The 19,251-nt window shown below is 56.5% G+C and overlaps 1 protein-coding gene across 1 annotated transcript in view; it reads right to left on the reverse strand.

The window, feature by feature from the left end:
• Positions 1–354: 354 nt before the first annotated feature.
• NFASC (neurofascin) overlaps positions 355–19,251 on the reverse strand; it is a 182,869-nt gene continuing 163,972 nt past the window's right edge. The window contains exons 31-34 of the mRNA XM_081112395.1: positions 12,100–12,231; positions 10,240–10,309; positions 4,795–6,867; positions 355–943 (exon numbers count right to left, since the gene is read on the reverse strand). Of these exons, the coding sequence (XP_080968521.1) occupies positions 6,636–6,867; positions 10,240–10,309; positions 12,100–12,231 (434 nt within the window). The 3' untranslated portion in view covers positions 355–943; positions 4,795–6,635. The remainder of the gene's footprint in view (positions 944–4,794; positions 6,868–10,239; positions 10,310–12,099; positions 12,232–19,251) is intronic.

A 19,251-nucleotide genomic window follows, 5' to 3' on the forward strand; every position in this document is an offset into this window, starting at 1 on the left:
CTGTGCCCGGCTCAGCGCGGGGCATACGCTGGTGTTCTCCCAGCTGCGGGCAGGGGTGCAGGAGGAGGGGCGGCTTTGCGCGATTCTCTCCTCCAGCCCCCTACACGGCGCCTCCTCCACGGTGCCCGCGCGCATGTGCAGTCGTATTGAGCCGGTGTCTCCATGCCGGACACATCGGTCCCTCTGCTTAGAACAAACTGCGCCAATGTTCTTGGATAAGACCCAGTTCAAGGTGGGGCTGGGGTCGCAGAATTCCAGACAGCGCCCACGAGAAACCCTCCGATCTGTTCCTATGATCAACCCCCTGACATCCCCTCCCACCCGCGAAGGAAAACGAACACATGGCGGCCAGGGTCCGTTTTGAACAACTTTTATTATATGTTTAGTGTTCTCTATACAAAAGAAATCAGTTTTTTTACAGTGATTCAAAAAAAACTCTGATAATTTGGCCTTTTCGTTGCTCATGCAGTCAGTTTATAAGTCCGTGTATTAGACGGTCCTCCGTGGCCCAGGCGTCTTCCCTGCTCAAGGCCGTGCGTGACACCCTCGGTCGCATCTGTCGCTGACAGGGTGGGTTAATGCAAAGTAACTCACAGAAAGGAGAGAACGCGATGTCAGAGGGGTTAAAACAAGGTCTGCCGCGGCGAGTTAAATATTTAACCCAGGGAAAAAAGACCAGACAGTTGGTGGGTGTGTGCGTGTGAGGAGGGATGGAGACATCGGGGAAACATTTTCCCACCCAAAGGAACGGACTGGTAGGGTCCGGCGCGGGTCGGGTCGGAGGTGGGACCAGGACAGAAGGCGGCCACATCCCCGGCGACGGATGCTCAGCTCGGAGGGGTGTGAGGTTGGCAAAGAGCTGGAAGCCGGGTGGAGGGACAACACTGACTGGAGATGTTGCATTTGAGGATCAGAAAAGAAGAGTGGGGCGGGGTCATCTGACCTGCATCATTTTTGGGGGGAGAAAAGAGAGTGCACAAAATTCTGGATTCCTTTTCCCAGATTTTTGTGTTTATTGCTTCGCTGAAATCTTCACATGTGCTGCAGCCCAGCCCACCCAAGGGTGGCAGAGCGTCCCAGGGCCCTGCTGCCCCGTGGCACCTCGAGGCCAAGGGTGGGGTGGACAGAGCCCTTTACACCCTCGCTTCCGAGGGACACAGCGTGCTGGGGGTCGATGTGCTACGAGCAAGAGGCAAGTCCGGGCTTCACAGTGACAAACGCCAGTCACCTCGTCACCCTTCTCCTGGCCCGGGTCTGCCCTCCACACCACAGGCTGGCACACGCTGACTGGTCTTGGACTCAGAAAGACCCTTTGTGTCTTTCCCTGTGGGGGATGTGGGAGAAGTGGAGAGGGGTACAGAGGGTGACCAGCAGGGCGGAGCTAAGTAACACCGCTGCTTCCAAGGAGGCAGCTGGGGGAGCTGCAAGAACACTGGACAGGGAGCCTGAGGGCCCGAGCTCAAGCCCTGACCGCACCTTGATTACTGGCTGTGTGTGGTCCTGGGCAAACCCTCCCCTCCCCGGGAGTTGGTGTCCTTGTCTGTACGCTGAGTCATTTCAACGAGATCAGCTCTGATGCTTTCACACTCAGAGATCCGAGCCCCATCCTGCACTGGGTGCCGTTGCACCTATTTCATGTCCGCCCTTATTCCAAAACACATTTAATACTAATTTACTGGTGGAGGGGCACTGGTTTGGGGTGTGTCTTGAGACACTGGTTGGTGGGGGCTGTGGCTTCCCTGGAGGGTCGTCGCCTCTCTCTCGGATCCACCTCTGACCCTGTCTCAGGAAAGCCTGCTTGTGAGGGGAGGGGACGGGAGAGGGGGGGAGGGAGGTGCTGCTCTGCTGTGGGCTGCGCAGGCTGCGGGCGGCCCAGGAGCTGGGCTCTGCCCAGGACACCGAGTCTCCTGTCATTTCAAGCTGTTTCACTTGTTTGACTCTGATTAAAAAACAAAACAAAACCCAGACACTCCTGCATGCTACTCCTAAGTCACCGTGCGAAGCTCAGCCAGGATCTGTGGGGCGTTTTCTTTCGAGTGGACCTGACAGTGTTGGGCAGGGCCCCCTGGATTAGCGATCACGGTGTCACGAGCGGGGCGTGCTCTGCGCCCATATTTCAGGCACTTGCCACCCTCCCCCCCGAGAGGTGGTTCCCTGGCACCAGCCCCTGCTGGCCGAGAGCCCAAGGAACCTCACCTCTTCAGTGTGAGGGAAGCAGCCTCGCAAAGACAGGTAACAGCAGATCCAGTCCCCACCCCGCCAGTCACGCTGTTTGCGACCTCTGTGACTTGGCTCTGACCTTGGGAAGGGCTCCCAGTGCCTTAAAGGGCCACTGTCTGTGCTGTGCCTGGGGCAGGCTCGCTCTCCTTTGCATCAGACTTGTTCTCGCTTGGTTTTGCCCTCTGCAGTGGCCCAGAGGGGCCCGCCCTGCACAGCTTTCCTTCTGCCCCAAATCGCACACTGCACCCCACATAGCCTTTCACAGCTCACGCAGGCCTGGGTGTGGACCCCGCCTCTCCGAGACAGCGTTCTTCTCGAGGAGCCGCCGGCCATATGGCCTCGGTCTGCAGCGTGTCCATGTGAGGGTGCGCCCCTGTGAGGGTGCTGGGTGGGGGTGGGGGAGCAGTCCCTTAGCTGTGAAGCCCACAGATACGCCTGGGTCTGTTTCCACCCCTTTGCTAAGGCCAACTGCTCAGGGAAACGATGAAACTAGTTGCCAGGCAGCAGACACCCTCGCAGGGCGAGCAGTGTGGGCACCGGCTGCCGCTCAGGCGGGTGGAACCTGCTCTGGACCTTGGGAGTGGACCCGATACGTCCAACCTCGCAGGCAAAGGCAGTGGACAAGGCAAGGAGCCAGTCTGGTTGTCCCTTTGGCTTAAACTCAGCCCTCCCCTCAAAAGCCAGGCAAGAAAGAACCGGACCCATTCTCCAGGAGCCAGGCAAGGTGGGGGCAGCTGGCCCCTGGCCCTACAGCAGATGCTCCCCCGACACTGGCCTCCTTGCTCCCCAGGTGGGCCCATGTCCGCCTGTAGGGAGAGGTATTCACCGGGGGACTGACGAGGGGAGACCGAGGCACCAATACACTTGCCCAAGGGGCAGAGCTCAGGAGGCGGGCTGCTCCTCAACTGCCCCGGGGGTTTGATGCCCTGTCTTGCCCAGCCTTGCAGACCAAGTTCTCTCTCTAAAGCTTCTCCCTTCGAGCCTGGGCCATTGGCAGCTCACACGCTCAGAGGGCTCCCAAGCAATGCCATTCTGTCCCAAGGTAGGCCGGGAGTGGGGGCAGCTGTCCCCTGGCCCTATGGCAGGATGCTCACCGGACACACCTGACTTCACCACGGTATTCACGGCTCAGAGCCCAGCTCATAGTCGATGCTCAAGAGGATATGCTGAGCCCTAACCGGTTTGGCTCAGTGGATAGAGCATCAACCTGCGGACTGAAGGGTCCCAGGTTCGATTCTGGTCAAGGGCATGTACCTTGGTTGCGGGCACATCCCCAGGAGGGGGTGTGCAGGAGGCAGCTGATCGATGTTTCGCTCTCATCGATGTTTCTAACTCTCTAGCCCTCTCCCTTCCTCTCTGTAAAAAGTCAATAAAATATATTTTAAAAAAGAAAAGAAAAAGGATATGCTGAGCCCTGGCCAGTGTGGCTCAGTTGGTTGAGCGCTGTCCCATGCACCGAGAGTGGCCGGTTTGATTCCCGGTCAGGGCACATGCCCAGGTTGTAGGCTAGATCCCCAGTGGGGGGTGTGCAGGAGGCAGCTGATTGATGGATCTCTCTCTCCCGTCCTCTCTCTCTCAAAGTCAATAAAAACATAAAAGAGTATATGCTGAGCGACCATCGCAGCACAGGCAATAAACTTGTAGTCACTGCGAGGTGATCTACACGTCTCCCCACTCCGGGCCCCCCAGCCAGCCAGGCCGAAGCACCAATGGTATCGCCCTCTCCCGGCATGGTGGTTGGGTGTTTTGGGGTGACAGTTTGAGAGCCCTGGCTGGCAGGGAGTGGGGACAATACTTTTCTCCTGCTGAGCTGGGTGGATTCTGGCACGGAGCCATGAAAAATGGATTTTCTTCTCCCTGGAAGGGCTGCCTCCCTAACCCTAACCCTAACCCTAACCCTAACCCTAACCCTAACCCTAACCCTAACCCACATCTCTCTCTAAGCACCTGCCACCTGTGCCTGGGGAAAACTTGGTTCTCCAGGCCCAGGTTTGCTCTTGCTGCCGTGATGGCATGGTGGTGTGGGCGAGGGGGAGTACACAGCTGAGCGGGGTGTAAACGAGGAGAGAAGACAGGCTGAGGAACCACTGCCCCCCAAGACCCAGGGGTAGTGGGGGCCCTTCTGTGGCCATCAGCTGTGCAGCAGCCTTTGCAGAAGCAGGGGCATGGGCCCGATGACTTCCCACAGTCCTGCTTGCCCCAGGAGCCCGTTTCCGGTGCCGTCAGTTCATTAGTGTGTGTGGTGCAATATGGACGCAGGGCCTGAGACACTATCTTGCTCAGACACAGTGTTTTCTGAAAAGGCCGGTCCTTTCATTCAGGCCACAGGCACTCTTCCCTGGCACTCCCTGCAGGGCCCGGGGCCCAGGCTGCAGGAATACCCGGCTGTGTCCAGGCAGGTGTCAGAGGGAAGCCAGGGGAGGGGGCCCCTGAGCTCATTCCCCAGCCCCCTGCTATCACCCTGTTCCGGTCGCCAAGAGAGAGCTGCCCCTTGGGGCTTCTAGGTAGCAAACCTGCCCGTGATTCCCAGGTTCAAACAAACAACTGGCCCAGCTCTGGGCTATGGTTTCTTACCTGCAGACAGAGTGTGTGTCTGTGGGCCTGACCTCCACTGACGGGTCGCTAAGGGATGCAGGCACAGCTAATACCTTTGCGGCGTATACACGTGGCAAATGCTGCTTCAATAAAGTCTCTGAAGGGCACAGCCCTGTCCCTGCCCAGGTCCCTGGCCAGCAGCTGGAGGCTCAACTCAGAGGCTGTGTCTGCGGCAGGTGGCCCATCACAGGGTCAGCGTCCCCCTCCTGAACCCGACGTGAGCTGCAGCGACAGCTCAAGATTCCTCTCAGGCTCAAGCTCTCTCTCCTCTGAGACCAGGTACCTTTGGTTTCGAGAGCGGGTTAGTGGGGTGGACGAAGGCGGTGCCTTCGGCCTCCGAGCATTGCAGGCAGGTCTGGAAGTTCCCCTCTGGGCCACGGCTCGCAGGGCACGTGAAGTGGTTGCTTCTGGGTCTGCTGTGATGCTTGCATAGGCCGCCTGTCCTCCTCCAGACAGGCCTTGCTGGAGGCTGGAGGCTTGCGGCTTGCAGGGCGGGCTGGCGCCCGGGGCTGCAGGGACACGGGAGAGTTGCGTAAGGCATACGAAGAGAGGCGCGCCGAGTCCTCCAGGCCAGGCTTCACAGCACGGCTCGGGTGCTGTCCCCGCAGGGGGCCCATAGGGAAACACCCTACGGGAAGGACACCCCGTCTGCACAATTGCAATGTTACAGAGAACCGACCGAAGGGATGACACCTGCAGAGGTGAAGGGGGAGCAGTGCTTTACACCCCCAGACACACCAGCCAAGCTTCCGCACCACAAGGCCCCATCTCCTGGAGGGCACGGCGCAGACCCTGGCCAGGTGGGGGGCACCCTCTCCTCTGGGATGCAGTGGGCGTGGCCCTCACGCCTAGTCCTGGGTGTCCCTGATGGGGAGGAAGGAGTCCAAACCCAGTCTTGTTCTCCTCTCTCGAGGTGAGCACAGCTCCCCAGGGACCGGGTTCCTGCTTTTCTGCTGCTTGAGGTCCCCAGTCACTGGAGTTGAACTTTCCATCAGGCCCCGCTCCTGCTCCTCACACTCCTCCACCAGTCAGTGCGGCTCTTGTCCCGGACACTCTGGAGGATCGGGCAGGGTCACAGGGAGGAGCAAGAGGTAGCCCACCTCCCAGCTGAGCCAGAGCCAGAGCCAGAGCCAGGCAAGAAGCCCTGTCCGCCCTCTCCCTGCCTAAAATACTGTCATTTTTCCGGAAAGGAGCCAAGCCCAGCTCAGCAACAGACAAGGCCGAGGTGATGGGTTGCGGGCAGGGGGAGGCATACGGCGAGAAAGGCATCCTTCGAAATCACTGGCCCCACGCGGTTGAATACTGCAGCTTTTCTGTATGTTCTTTTATGGACCAAAGCTTTTTTTACCCATCGTTGCAGTTTTTTGGGGGAGGGGAGAAGGGGTGGGGGGAGAGAGAATCCACCTATTCTTTCTCTTCCCAGGGATACTTCAGAAGGAAGGGAAAGTGGAGACATTGGGTCTGAAGGGGAAGATGGATAAAGCAAAACAAAGGCAATGACAAGTACCAGAACCGACAGGAAGTGGTGAGTGTATGCTGAGGTCAAGGGCAGGCAGTGCCGGGGGAAGGCTCAGGGCAGCTGTGAGGCTGAGCAGGGGCCCGGGTGCCCTCCAGCTGAGCTCGGCCATGGCTCGGGCTCTCCCCCACCGATGGCACCTGGTGTGTGGGTCATGGGGAGGGGCTTATGGTTGGCTGGGTGGTCAGTGGTCCTCACAGCTTGGCAGGCCCCCACGCTGTACCCTGTCCATGAAGGTGGCGGTGGCTGGGTCGCCCCGCGCCTCTCTCCCCACTTGGAAAGCAGTGGCTGTGCCTGGGCTCCGCTAGGCCAGAGAGTAGATGGCGTTGACGGGCGACGTGGCCTCCGAGCTCTCGTTGCCTTCGGTCTCCTCCTTGTCCTTTTTGACTGTGTACTGGCCAATGAAGGAGCCGTCCTCGTTGAACTGCCCCTCGCCGCCCTCGCCATAGTCCACCAGGCTGTCGTCACTCTCCTGCTGCTTGATGGTGCCGTCCAGCGACGTCTGGCTCCCCTGCAGCGGCTTGTTGTCCTCGTCACTGGCCGGAGAGAGACAGGGAATCAGAGCTGGCCCAGCCCCGTGCTGCCCACACCTGGGGCGGGGCAGGGCTGGCCTCTTGCCACGCACAGGCATGATGGGCTACACAGCTCCGAGGGGACAGGTCCTCAGGGACCAGCCCATCCAGCCCTCCCCGTCCAGCCAATTCTACAAACGGGAAACTATGGCCCGGAGGCCACGCACGCAGCTTCTCCAAGTGAGGGGGAAAGTGGGCGCAGAGCCGGGACAGGAGCCCACACTTGACTCCTGGGCTGGGGTCCTCTCCATGGGGCTGGGCCACTCTCTGGGGTGGGAGGGAGCAGGCACAGCCAACTGCTGGGAGACCAGGCGGATGGGAGTCAGGATGGGTCAGCCCTTCAATTAGCCTCTCCATCAAGAGGGGTTGGACTGGTTTTACTCTTGATTTGTGACTTCGGTTTTTTATCACAATTAAATTTTTTTATTGATTGATTTGAGAGAGAGAGAGAGAGAGAGAGAGAGATTTGTTGTTACGCTTATTTATGCATTCATTGGCTGACGCTTGTGTGTGCCCCGAGTGGGGATGGAACCCGCAATCTTGGCGAATCAGGGTGATGCTAACCAACTGAGCTATCTGGCCAGGGCTGATGAGTGGCTTAGTCTGAAAAGGCTCTGCCCTTGACAGAAAACCAGGGTCAGGCCTTAAAGAAACAAATCTTGGCCCTGCCCCTCCCCTTCTCAGCCCAGGTGTTGTTTCTCTCAGGCTGTCTCGCTCTCATTTATCTACAAACAGATGCTGTTGCTTCAGGCCTAGCAAGTGAAAGAGGGCGTGACATGCAGATAACAGGTGAGACCAGAAACGGCTCAAAGGCATCCTGTAGCTCCCCGAGGCCCCTCTTGTGCAGGGAGGGCTGGGAGGCGGGTGGTGAGGGTGGCAGCTGCCCGCAGTGCCTGTGGTCCCCCAGCAGGTGAGGCACCCGAGTGGGCCAGCATCTGCTCAGGCACCACATCCCGTCTCCCGGCTGGGAAACTGCCCTTTAGGCTCTGAGGGTGGCTGGGTGCTGCTGGCTGCGCTTCAGAGGGGAACCAGCTCCCTGGCAGGAGGCAGTGGGACCAGCCATGAGGATCTGGGTTCCGGTAGGCGGGACGATAGCGGTGCCAGGTGGTCTGAGCAGACATACACCGTCCCCTCCGCAGTCCCCAGGCCATACTCAATACTCCTTCCTGGGTGTGCGGTCTGGCCTCTCACAGCAGTGCTGGGCGAAGGCAGCTGTCAGGGGAAGGCACGAGTGAGCGCGGAGGTGCTGGGCATTAGCAGATGGAAGGCTATCAGCCCACTCTCCCCACGCTATGAGTGACGGAGCGATCGCGGCCCCATTCGTAGCTACTGTGTTCTGAGGCCGTGCTGCGGGAGAGGGGCCGAGTGAACGAAGTGGAGCTCACCTTTTGAGACCTAGCAGAGTTTTTAAAAACTTGAAGATCTAAATTGGTTTTATTAAGCGATTCATAAATTGGGCTGCACCTCGTCTAGCAACTAGATTCTAGTTACCAGGCCCCTTACGCCGCCTGCCAGGCCCTTTCACATGCATTCCCTCCCCAGAGCCCGCCCGCCACCCGCAGAAACCTGAGGATTGTGTCTGACTTGAGGGCAGTCCAGGCCCCGAGGTAAATGCGACCACTGGACCGGAAAGGGATGCCCTCTCGGTGCGAGGCAGGGAGGAGGACGCAGGTCTGGAAGGGACACACCTCTCGAAGGGAAGATGAGAGAAGCCAGGATGACGGGGGACCCTGCTCCAGCCTCCTGTCAGCCTACCTTCCAAGAAGTCTCCGAGGGCAGGTAGACAGACAAGGGGAGGCGGGTGGGGTGGCAGGAGCCCCAGCGAGAGGTGCTCCCCTTGCCCTGGGCCGTGCGCCTAGAAACTTGCCTTTTCCTCTGATGTCTTCATTTCAGCCCTTTCCCAGTTTAGGGCTCTTGGACTCATCCCAGTAGGGGCTCTAGGATGAATGCTGCAGACCTCACCCCCTCCCCAGCAAAAGCTGAGGCGGGGGGTGTGCACGTGGGGGTGCATGGTCCGTGCATGCGTATCCAACCTCAGTGTCGGCGGGGCAGGAGTGGGTGGGGAGGAGGCAGGGGTTTTGCCCACCAGCTTTGGTGTCCAGGGGAGGAGCGGAGCCTGTGCAAACAGCTTCTCCCAGCACAGGCTGCCTGGTCCGGTGTTTGAGGGCCTCACCCCTCCTCGGTGGCTACACTGAGGGTCTGGGGGAGAGAACGCCCCACAGCCTTGGGACCTGATGACCAGGGAACAGCTTATGGAGGAGCTGGGCCCCACCAGGGTCCTGAGGACCGTTGGGAGGGGCCTCGCCTGCCTGCCCTGCGGGAGGCTTACGGGAGGTTGGCTGGACGTGGTCCTTAAGCCGCCAGACAGGCTCCAGTGTGGGCAGTGAGTCTGCTGCCCATTGATCTGCTCTGCTTGCCAGGCTGCGGATGGGCAGAGTGGCGGAGGCCCAGGAAGGGATAAGGAGGTCAGAGGAGGACAGGGATGACGTGGCCCCAGAGAGTGACTGGGTGGGGTGGGGAAGGAGGGCTCTGATGAGAGCATTTCCTCCCACCCCACTTGGTCTTGGAATGACCCACCACACACTGTTCCTCAACTCAAAATACGCTCGCCGTCAAAACAGGCAGACTGCCCCTCTGCTAAGCCGGATATGAAGGGCGGTCCAGACCTGAGAAGGAGCATGGGGACGGACGACGGCCGTAGCTGGGAGCTGGGCCCCTGGCCTCCCAGCTCTGCCACTGGCTCACTAAGTGGCGAATGTGAGTCTTGGGCAGGTCGTCGCTCAGTGTGGGCCCCGGTCCTCTCAGTTGGGACAGTCGCTGACCCTGATGCTTCTCTAAGGCCTATTTCAGCCTAAAGCCCAGAGATCTTGTTCAAGTTCCTGAGGAAAAGGCTAGGACACCCCCCTCCCACTACCACCACGCCCTTTACCCCTCCCCTAGCCCACCCTTTAGGACAGTCCAGCTTCCCCGGGACAGTATCTTCAGGTTGGAATGGGGTGTAGGCAGAGAGGAAGCGGAGAGCCCGGCTCACTTCATAGCAAAGAGGACCCAGCGCTTGTTTTCAGAGAAAAAAGCTGGGGACACGTGTAAATAGCCCGAGCGATCTCAGCTGCGCAGCGTGTCGGGCAGTGTGGGGGCAGCCATGTGCGGCACAATCAGGACGAGCAGGTGCTGCCGGAGACGGAGGTGACCGTCCAACGGTCGATGGGGGAGGACCTCAGCACAGTGGCCCGTCAGCCAGGCCAGCTGCTGAGGGCAGGGCCCTGCTCAGGGCAGCGAGGACAGCCACCCGACAGGGGGCACCGCGTGCCTACAGGAGCCAAGGAGACCACCCACCTGTAGTCAAAGGAGCCATCCTCTTCTTTGGGGTCCTCGGGGCCAAGGGGAACATCCTTCTTTTCTCGCACTTGGCCAGTAAGAGAAGCAGAGACACAGGCGTGAGGACTGAGTGTGTCTCTCCCTGCAGGGCCCTGACCACAGAGCCAGGAGACGCCACCTTTGGGGCCCCCATTCTCCCCCTCCACAGGGCACCAGCGATGCCTCCCTTCTTCTTGCTTCCACATCGAATCAGCCGCCAAGTTGATTCTGTCTCCTCCTCCCCACGGGCTTCCTTACATCTCCACCCACAGCTACTAGTAAATGCTCCTCCCGCCGGCCCCCCACACCCCTCCCCGAGGTCTTCCCTAAACACCCAGTGGGTGAAATCCTCTCTTTGGCACCTTCCTTGCCCTGCTCTGTGTGTAGTTCTGTGTGTGTGTTTCCTATGCCTGTGACAGAACCGCCAGTTCTGCCCTCGAGGGCGGGGCACCCTGTGTGTCTCCAAAGCCGTGGCCTCAGGTATTGGCGTGGCCCCCTCCCCCACCTCTGCGACTGGAAAACATCCCCCAAGGCCCTGTCCTGTGCTCTTCCTTCTGTGCCCGCTGACATGTCCTTGAGGGGGAGATGTCTTTCCTTCTAGAGTCCTTAGCACCCAGCAGGTCATGAAGGAATGACTTTATGTATCCTTTTTGGGGTGTAAAGAAGGATCATCACCTCCTTTTTAGGGGAGGAAAACAGGCGTTGAGAGGTGAAGGACATGTCACATAACAAATTGGCAACTTAACTGAGTCTAGAGTGAAGACGCGGGCCCAGGCATCATGGCTCCTGGTGCCCTCAGCTTTCTAAGGGGCCCCTTTCGTCTCCCTGAGGAGTTCTTCAGGGGGTCCAGTCCCATTTGGAACAGGGACGTGAACTCAGTCAGGCCGCCCACCTCCTGAGCTCTGGCTTTCTCTCTTACAGAAGAACAGTCCCAGCACAGCATTCAGTGTGAAAGAAACATCATTCACTGGAACAGGAATGAGGATTTCCTGCCCACCCCTCACTTCAAGGAGAGGCACAACCCTTCAGAGTCCCAGGGGCTGCGGGTAAGGGGGCCGGGGAAGAAGGAAGTGTCCGCTCTCTGAGTTTAGGTGGGTCCTGGAGGAGGATTTGGTCTCCAGGATGGAGACGAGCAGGCACTGGGAGCACGGGGAGTGTGTGGCCACCAGGGCTATGGGGGCAAGGGACAATTTCACTCTCAGGGCCACCCGTTATCCTGACTCCTGTCACCCTGCCCGATCCATCGCAGACAGGGGGCTGTCTGGCCCATTTGAAGACAGTATTTCCAGAAACAAGAACGCCAGAGGTCCTTGTCCTTGACTGTAGTTAATCTGGCTGGAGGACCTTGAGGCCCCCAGAAGAGAAATGCCCCCTGGGCCTCTAGGGAAGCCAAAGCCCTTGAAGGGCCAGGAGGGACCCTGTCAGTGTGTCCTGCCCTTCAGCCTCGGCCTGCTCCTCACGTGGGAGCTGCTGTCCTGTTAGGGTGTCTGCAATGGTGTCCTCACCACGCCGAGAGCCCAGCGCCGCAGCCTCTCTCCTGGCGGCGCTGCTTCTGTCCAGACTCTCCTCGCTACACTCTCTCTCACGGTTAGAGCATATGCCGCTCCTCCTCCTCCTTGGACCCAGGTTTCTAATGAGATTCAGTCTGAGAAAAGCCAATTTACCGAGCAGATGGATGGTGAGTCAAGGGAAGGAGGGTCATTCTTAACAGGGACCAGGGTTCCTCCCATGCCCTCTCTGGAGCTGCCTGGACGGCTCCATCCGTCCAATTCAAGCAACTTAATTACCTCAAGAGCTTTCTGGCAGGTCTAAGATGCATAGAACAGGCAAGAATCCTACCTGGGTACTTGCCACCACGGCTCCTCTTGATGAAACAGACGATGAGCAGGATCAGCACCAGGAGGGCGATGGCGCACATGAGCCCGATGAACCAGCCCTGGGTGACGATGTCGGGCTGGTTGTTGGTGTAAGCTGCGGGGAGGCCAGAAGCAAACACGTGAAGGACCTCGCATGGGAGAAGGTGAGGAGGGAGAGGTGAGGAAAGAACTTCAGCTACTTCACAGGGATGCTATTCCTAGAGCCTCATGCTACCAGCTAGCAGCCCTCCGGCCCACACTATGCGATACAGAGACAAAGAAAAAATAATTAAGGAGCCAAGGTCAAAAGGTTGGAAAAGAGGCCAAGGAAGAGGGTCAGGGAGCAGAATAAGCAGCAGAAGGCTGGCAGACCCTTAGGAAGGGAGGTTCCCTAAGGACGAGGCATGGCACTTGTGCAAACCACATGCTGTTCACAGCCCGGCGGGGGTTGAGGGGAGGCCCAGATACGTCACAGAGGTACGATTCCTATGAATGAGCCTGGGGGAGAAAACGAAGCCTGGGTACCACTCATCAGGGAACAGGGCGTGGTCACAATGCAACCCTCTTATAAGAACATAGGCCCAGGGCAGCAGGTCTGGGCAGGGTGTAGTGCCAGGACACCCTTGCTTTCTCACATCTCCCCAACTGGATTGCGTGCTCCCTGACAGCAAAGACAGTCCTGCATTGGTACCCCAGGTGGCTGGCGGCGAGGTTGGGGCCATGCTTTTAGCACACTCCGAACCACTTCCACACGTGAAGACCGCCCCTCTACCCCCCTAGCTGTGACTTCCCCCTGCCTTCCCTTATGACAGGGAGTCCCCCTCTGTCCCTGCCTGGAATACGTAGAGACTGTCTCCAAGTGGACAGACTCCTGTGTGATTGCAGGCCCATGTGGGTGAGCCTGGAAGATAGGCGTTCAGGCATGTGATGGTGTCCGGAGGGCCCAATGGCTGCAGCTGGGGCTCAGGATGGGGTGCGGGTTGGGGAGGAGCCACTGGCCATTCTCCTTTCTATGGAATGGAGAGCAAAAGCGACACCTCCTGAGAGGCAGCCTACATGGACACGAAGATGCAGAGGAGAGGAAGGATCTGAGAGCCCGAGCCCAGGTTCGGGGCCACCTGGGGAGGAGCACAGGGAGCAGGGAGAGTGCTCCAAAGTCTATCAAGTGCTATTCTGTGCAGCAGGTACCTGGATGCAACTGCACCCTTTGTTCCTCTTGGGCTGAGAACTGTCTTCTCAGCACCGTGCCAAGGGCACTGTACCAACAGAATCTCAATCAATGGTGAAGACCTACAATCAACTGCTGCCAGGCCCTCCGAGCCCTTGGCTGCCCGGGGGAGAAGCAGGTGAGTTCCGTCGAACATGGCTCATTACCCTGACCTATGCACACTGTGGGGGAAACTCCCATCCCTGCTTCCACTCCTGTTCCTACAGGCCGACCCCACAGTGTCAGAGAGACCTTCCCCAGGTCCCCATAGGGTCAAATCGCCTCCTGCTTAGCCTCCAATACGTCTCATTCCTGGGGAAAGTCCTGACCCGTCAGATCCCATCGAGCTGGCCCTGGCCTCCTCTCTAGTCCTAGTTCCTACCATGCTCTCCTCACGCTATACTCCAGCCACACCAGGTTCTCTCATTCCTGCCCAGGGCCTTTGCTCTGTCTTCAGATCTCTCTGTGCCAATGTCATCTTCTCAGAAAGGCCTTCCTGCATCTTCCAGCTAAAGCAAGTCCCTCCGCCCGACCCAGGCACACGGAGAACTCTAACTTATCTTCTTCTTAGCACTTATAACCATCTGATAGTCACACACTTATCAGCAGGAGATACGTTCCAAGACCCCCAGCGGATGCCCGAAACGGTGGACAGTACCAAACCGTACGTTTTTTCCTATCTATACATAACCTGTGATAAAGCTTAATTTATAAATTATACATAATAAGACATTGACAACAACTAATAAATAGAACAATGGCAGCGTACTATAATAAAAGTTAAGTGAATGTGGTCTCTCTCAAAGTATCTTATTGTACTGCACTCACCTTTTCCATGATGATGTAAGACGGAGGGGAATGACTTAACATTGGGCTCTACTGACCTTCGGACAACAGGTTAGGAGGAGGGTCATCTACTTTGGGCGATCCTGGCGCATCGAGCCATGACAATGTGGGTGGCGGGATGTCAGGAGCAGGCGTTGCCGATGGTTGGGGAAATGTAATATTTCCAGATTGCAGTTGGCTTCAGGTAAGGGGGGGCCACTATATTACTATCACTCACGGTTTCCACTTGTAAGCACTTCCCGTGGGCTAAGCTCTAAGCACTTCCCCAGACACTCTCTGTTATAACCCTCACAACAACCCCATAAAGTTGTTTGCATTATTATCCCTAATTATAGATGAGGACTGAGGGCCCGAGGTTAGTGATCTACTCAAGGTCACAGAGCCAGTAGGCGGTAGCATTGAGAAGTGACCCCAGTCTGTGCTCTTTCCCGCTCTAGTCCGTCCCCCAGAAGGTAAGCTCCTTGCAGGAGGGACTGTCGGGTCCAGGGCTGCCTCCCCAGTGCTAGGACAGAGCCGTACACACAGGAGGCGCGCAATTCACCACCACTTCCTCCCCTCCACTCAGCCCACTCACCCTCTCTGGGCCTGATGGGGCCTCTGCTAACCTCAAACTCCTCTGTCCTTCCTTTTGCCACCCATTCCAGCACCAACTCAATTCCAGCTGTGGGTCTCCTTGGCCATTTCTGCATTTTTCTGCTCTTGCCATGCACCCTGCTGGAGGAAGAGGCAGACCCAGGCCCATCTCAGATTCACGGTGCCATGTGTCAATGGGGCCTTCACTGCTGCCTGGCAATTCCCTTTACTCATCTCCCACTGCTCCTCCCAAACTGTTCCCCTGACATCACCCCCAACCCGGTCAGCGCTGACCACTTACTCCACCCTGGAGGCCGGTGAAGTCTCCGCCTCCACCACCGCCCCTTCTCCTGTGTCAGACAGGGCTTTCTCTCTTTCCTCCGGAGCTACTCCCCTCTCAGCGGTGGGACCCACGCCTCGCTTCCTTGGCAGCTCAATCCTGAAAGGATTGCTGAAAACTCTAACAGTTTCAATTTCCTCTTCATTGCTCTCTCTTCCCTTCTGCTGCTAAGTAAGTTGAAGCTTCCTGTATCTTAAAATAAAAACCCTTGAGGAGCCTGCCAAGCCTCTCAGCTCATGCACTGTCCTTTTATAGGTAAACTCAATCTTCCCTTGTCTCCAGTTCCTGTCAACCCTTTTCCCACCCCCAACAAGCCAACTCCAAGTCCCTCTATGCTGGTCGTTTCACCACCGTGGAGTGGCTCTTCCCCATCCCTACCTCTGCATCCTCGACTCTCACCTTCGCTGGCAATCCTTCTATTCATCTCCCATTGTCCTTCCAGCCAGTTCCACCCCATAAGCCCAGCACTTCCTCCCAACAGCTCCTTAAATGGTCCATCTACTTGAAATTCAACGAGTCTCCTGCCCCTCCCTGCTCCTTGCTTCTGCCAGTGGCTTCACCATTCTCCCTCTCTCTAAGGGCTATCATTTCTCCTTCCGAAGTGTCTCTCATATTCCCCTCACTGCTCCGTTCCAGAGGGTCCCCTCACCCTCTGCCGGTCAGATCCCGAGGAGCCGGTGACCATTGTGTTGTGTGTTCCTAGGACACTCCCATGAGGCCTGGCCTTCCAAGTGCTCCGGTCTCCCCACCCTGCCCAAGAGCGTCTCACTGCCACCCCTCTGCTCTCCTTCGTTCTACCCTCCTCCCGGAACCTCCCATTCTTCCAGCTCTGAACTCCAATCTCTGAACTCCATTTACTTTGGGCAACGTAACATTTAACTGCCGTATTTCCCGGGCCCTGCTTTCCAACGATACTATGAAAAGTTTGGGAACAGGGGGGGTTCTTTGAGCCCCCTAGTACTTAGCATGATGCTGATCACATAACAAGGAGGCAGTGACTACTTATTGATTAATGACCAATTTAACCCTAATATGATATGATGAACGGCGTTAGTTTCTGCCCTGATACCGCTAGGGGTCACAGGGATATTGGCTGGACCGTGAGCCACGCCTCGGCGCTGGGATGAAGGACTCACTCCGCCTGGTTTGGATGAGGTCCCCACCTTCTGCAGGGAAGCTGGTTTGCATGTCTGCAGTGGCCTGTTTGCTCCACCATCGTCCTGATGCTTGTTTGGGTACATGCCCGAGAGCTGTCTCTACAAGACCCCCTTTCCCTGGGGAGAAAAGTCGCAATTCCAGGGAAAGTGGCCATAGGGCAGTGATGGCGAACCTTTTGAGCTCTGTGTGTCAGCATTTTGAAAAACCCTAACTTAACTCTGGAACCGTGTCAGATATAGAATTTTTTTGATATTTGCAACCATAGTAAAACAAAGACTTATATTTATGATATTTATTTTATATATTTAAATGCCATTTAACAAAGAAAAATCAACAAAAAAAAAATGAGTTCGCATGTCACCTCTGACACGCGTGTCAGAGGTTCGCCATCACTGCCATAGGGGCAATGTGGAAAGCAAATGCAGCTTTTCATTCCTGACTTCACCTTGCAAAGTTCAAATGTTACCTTTAGTCCTTACGAAAACGGTCAAATAATTTTCTATAAAGTTTGGACACAGAAGGCTGTTCAAAACTAAGTGGGTTTTGTAACTATGTGTGGTGATGGACGTAAATTAAACATTGTGGTAGTCATTATGCAACGTATACATGTAACAGATCATTATGTTGTACACCTAAAACTAAGTAATCACAAGAAACTAGAAACACCAATCAGAAAGGATCTATGCACCCCTATGTTCATAGCAGCACAATTCACCATAGCTAAGATTTGGAAACAGCCTAAGTGCCCATCAGCAGATGAGTGAATTAGAAAACTGTGGTACATCTACACAATGGAATACTATGCCGCTGTAAAAAGGAAGGAACTCCTACCATTTGCAACAGCATGGATGGACCTGGAGAGCATTATGCTAAGCGAAATAAGTCAGTCAGAGAAAGATAAATATCACATGATCTCTCATGTGCGGATTATAATGAACAACATAAAGTGATGAACAAAAACAGATCCAGAGACTGAGAAGCTTCGATCAGATGCTCAAACCTCAGAGGGAAGGTAGGGGAGGGTGGGGGTAAGGGGGAGAGATCAACCGAAGGACTTGTATGCATGCATATAGGCCTAACCAATGGACACAGACACCAGGGGGGTGAGGGCATGAACGGGAGTGGGGTGGGGGGGAGGCATGGGGGAATAAGGACACATATGTAATACCTTAATCAATAAAAACAAACAAAAAACCTAAGTAATCAATGTTATATGCCAGCAATATCTCCATTAAAAAACAACAAACCCAAACCAAGTTGGATCTGTGGTAAGGTGGGCGTCACCCGGCCAACACAGGCCCCAGTGCCCCTTACTGCGGACCAGCGACCATATTCTGTGTCTTCCACACCACACCCTCCAACCCCACGCAGAACGAGCAAGTCAGCTGCGAGGTAGACCGTTCCCATGACTCCTAACGAAACGGGAGGAGTTTGGTTTGGCCACGGAAGAGAGGGAAGCCACTCAAGGACAGCAGGGGAATTGTATTTCAGAAGTAAGGATGGATGAACAAATATAACGGGGATGGACTGTCTTCAAATGCAGCTTGGCTTGGCTGCTTTCACTGAAGCATCGGCTTACACCTCTCCATCCCTACCTCGTCCTGTCCTGGGTGCCTCCCACACACCGCAGAGCGAGGCAGACGACAGTTAGGGCTCTCATGTCCCTCCTTCCCTGGCACCGGCGGTGGATGCTGTCTGTCCTGCTGACTCACCATCAGCATCCACCACGCTGCTGCCTCACCCCATGCTGCCTCCCCCTCCCCCCGCCTCCCATGATGGAAGAGCTGACTGGTCTCTTAGAGTCCAGGGCTGTGTGTCGGTAGCCCCTCGGGCGTCTTTGACTTCAAGAGCTCCAAGGAGATGACTGACTTCCCATGTGGGATCTTCTGGTGAGGATCAGGGAGCCTGCCACACCCCAGTGGTCTTCCTCCACCTCGTCCTGAACCACCAGAGCATGTGTGAATCTGTGGACTAAAGTGATGGCCTGTGGCTGCCTAAGTGACCAGCGGTCAGGTCCAGAGATGCTCACAAACTGTCGCCTGGGGGACTGTGTGGGCTGGGCTCTGGAGTCCACCCACAGGAAACACTGTATTTTCGAAGGGCCTGGACACACTCACAGGCACACACGAACTTCAGAAAGTGACAGCATTTTCTTTCCATGTGATTTCCACATAGTGACTCCCAGCCGGCCAGGGAGGGGGGTGAGCACTCTGCTCAGAGCTAGGGTCCTGCATTGCTGACTCTAGCTTAAAGGGAGCCACTGGGGAAACGTGTAGGTGCTGAGTTCCTCACTCGCTCTGAAAGCAAGCTTTTGGGACCAGCCCCTTCCGGCCAACCGCAGGAAAAGAGAAACGAACATCCGAGTCAATGCTCAGAAGTGGATTATCAATCATCTTTTTTTTCTGTCCTATGAGTTTAATACCCCAAAGCAGACTGGGACATCCCTGAGGACCGGGCCTGGTCCTTTTCCCTGGCTCTCCCAACCCTCCCCACCAGCACGGAGAGCCTCACTCGGAAGCAGGCTGCGCAGGTATCTGCAGCATCCCTAGGACGGAACCCAATCCTCGAGTCTCATCTTTGCTTCCTGCCTCTGTGCGGGACTCAGTTTCATAATGAAGCCACATAAACGCATGCGCCGGTGGGCAACAGCTTGGGACCCTGACTGGGCCAGACAGAGTCCAGCCACCTGCTCCACTCGGTCAACTGTCCAGTTCCCTGGTCTGTCTCCAGGACAGCCTGGCCGCTCCCAGACATCCTGCCTGAGTTGGCCTGGCTAGTGTCAAGTAGATAGCCGGACTCTCAGACTCCCTGGCTCTTTTTAAAAATATATATATATATATTTTTCCATTGATTTTAGAGAGAGAGGAAGGGAGAGAGAGAGGAACATCAATGTGAGAAACATCAACCGGTTGTCTCCCATATGTACCCCAACCGGGGATCAAACCCACAACCTGGGTATATGCTCTGACTGGGAATCGAACTGGCAACCTTCTGGTGCTGGGACGATGCTT

Source organism: Myotis nattereri (assembly GCF_964212035.1).
Source record: "Myotis nattereri genome assembly, chromosome: 18".
Taxonomy (NCBI): Eukaryota; Metazoa; Chordata; class Mammalia; order Chiroptera; family Vespertilionidae; genus Myotis; species Myotis nattereri.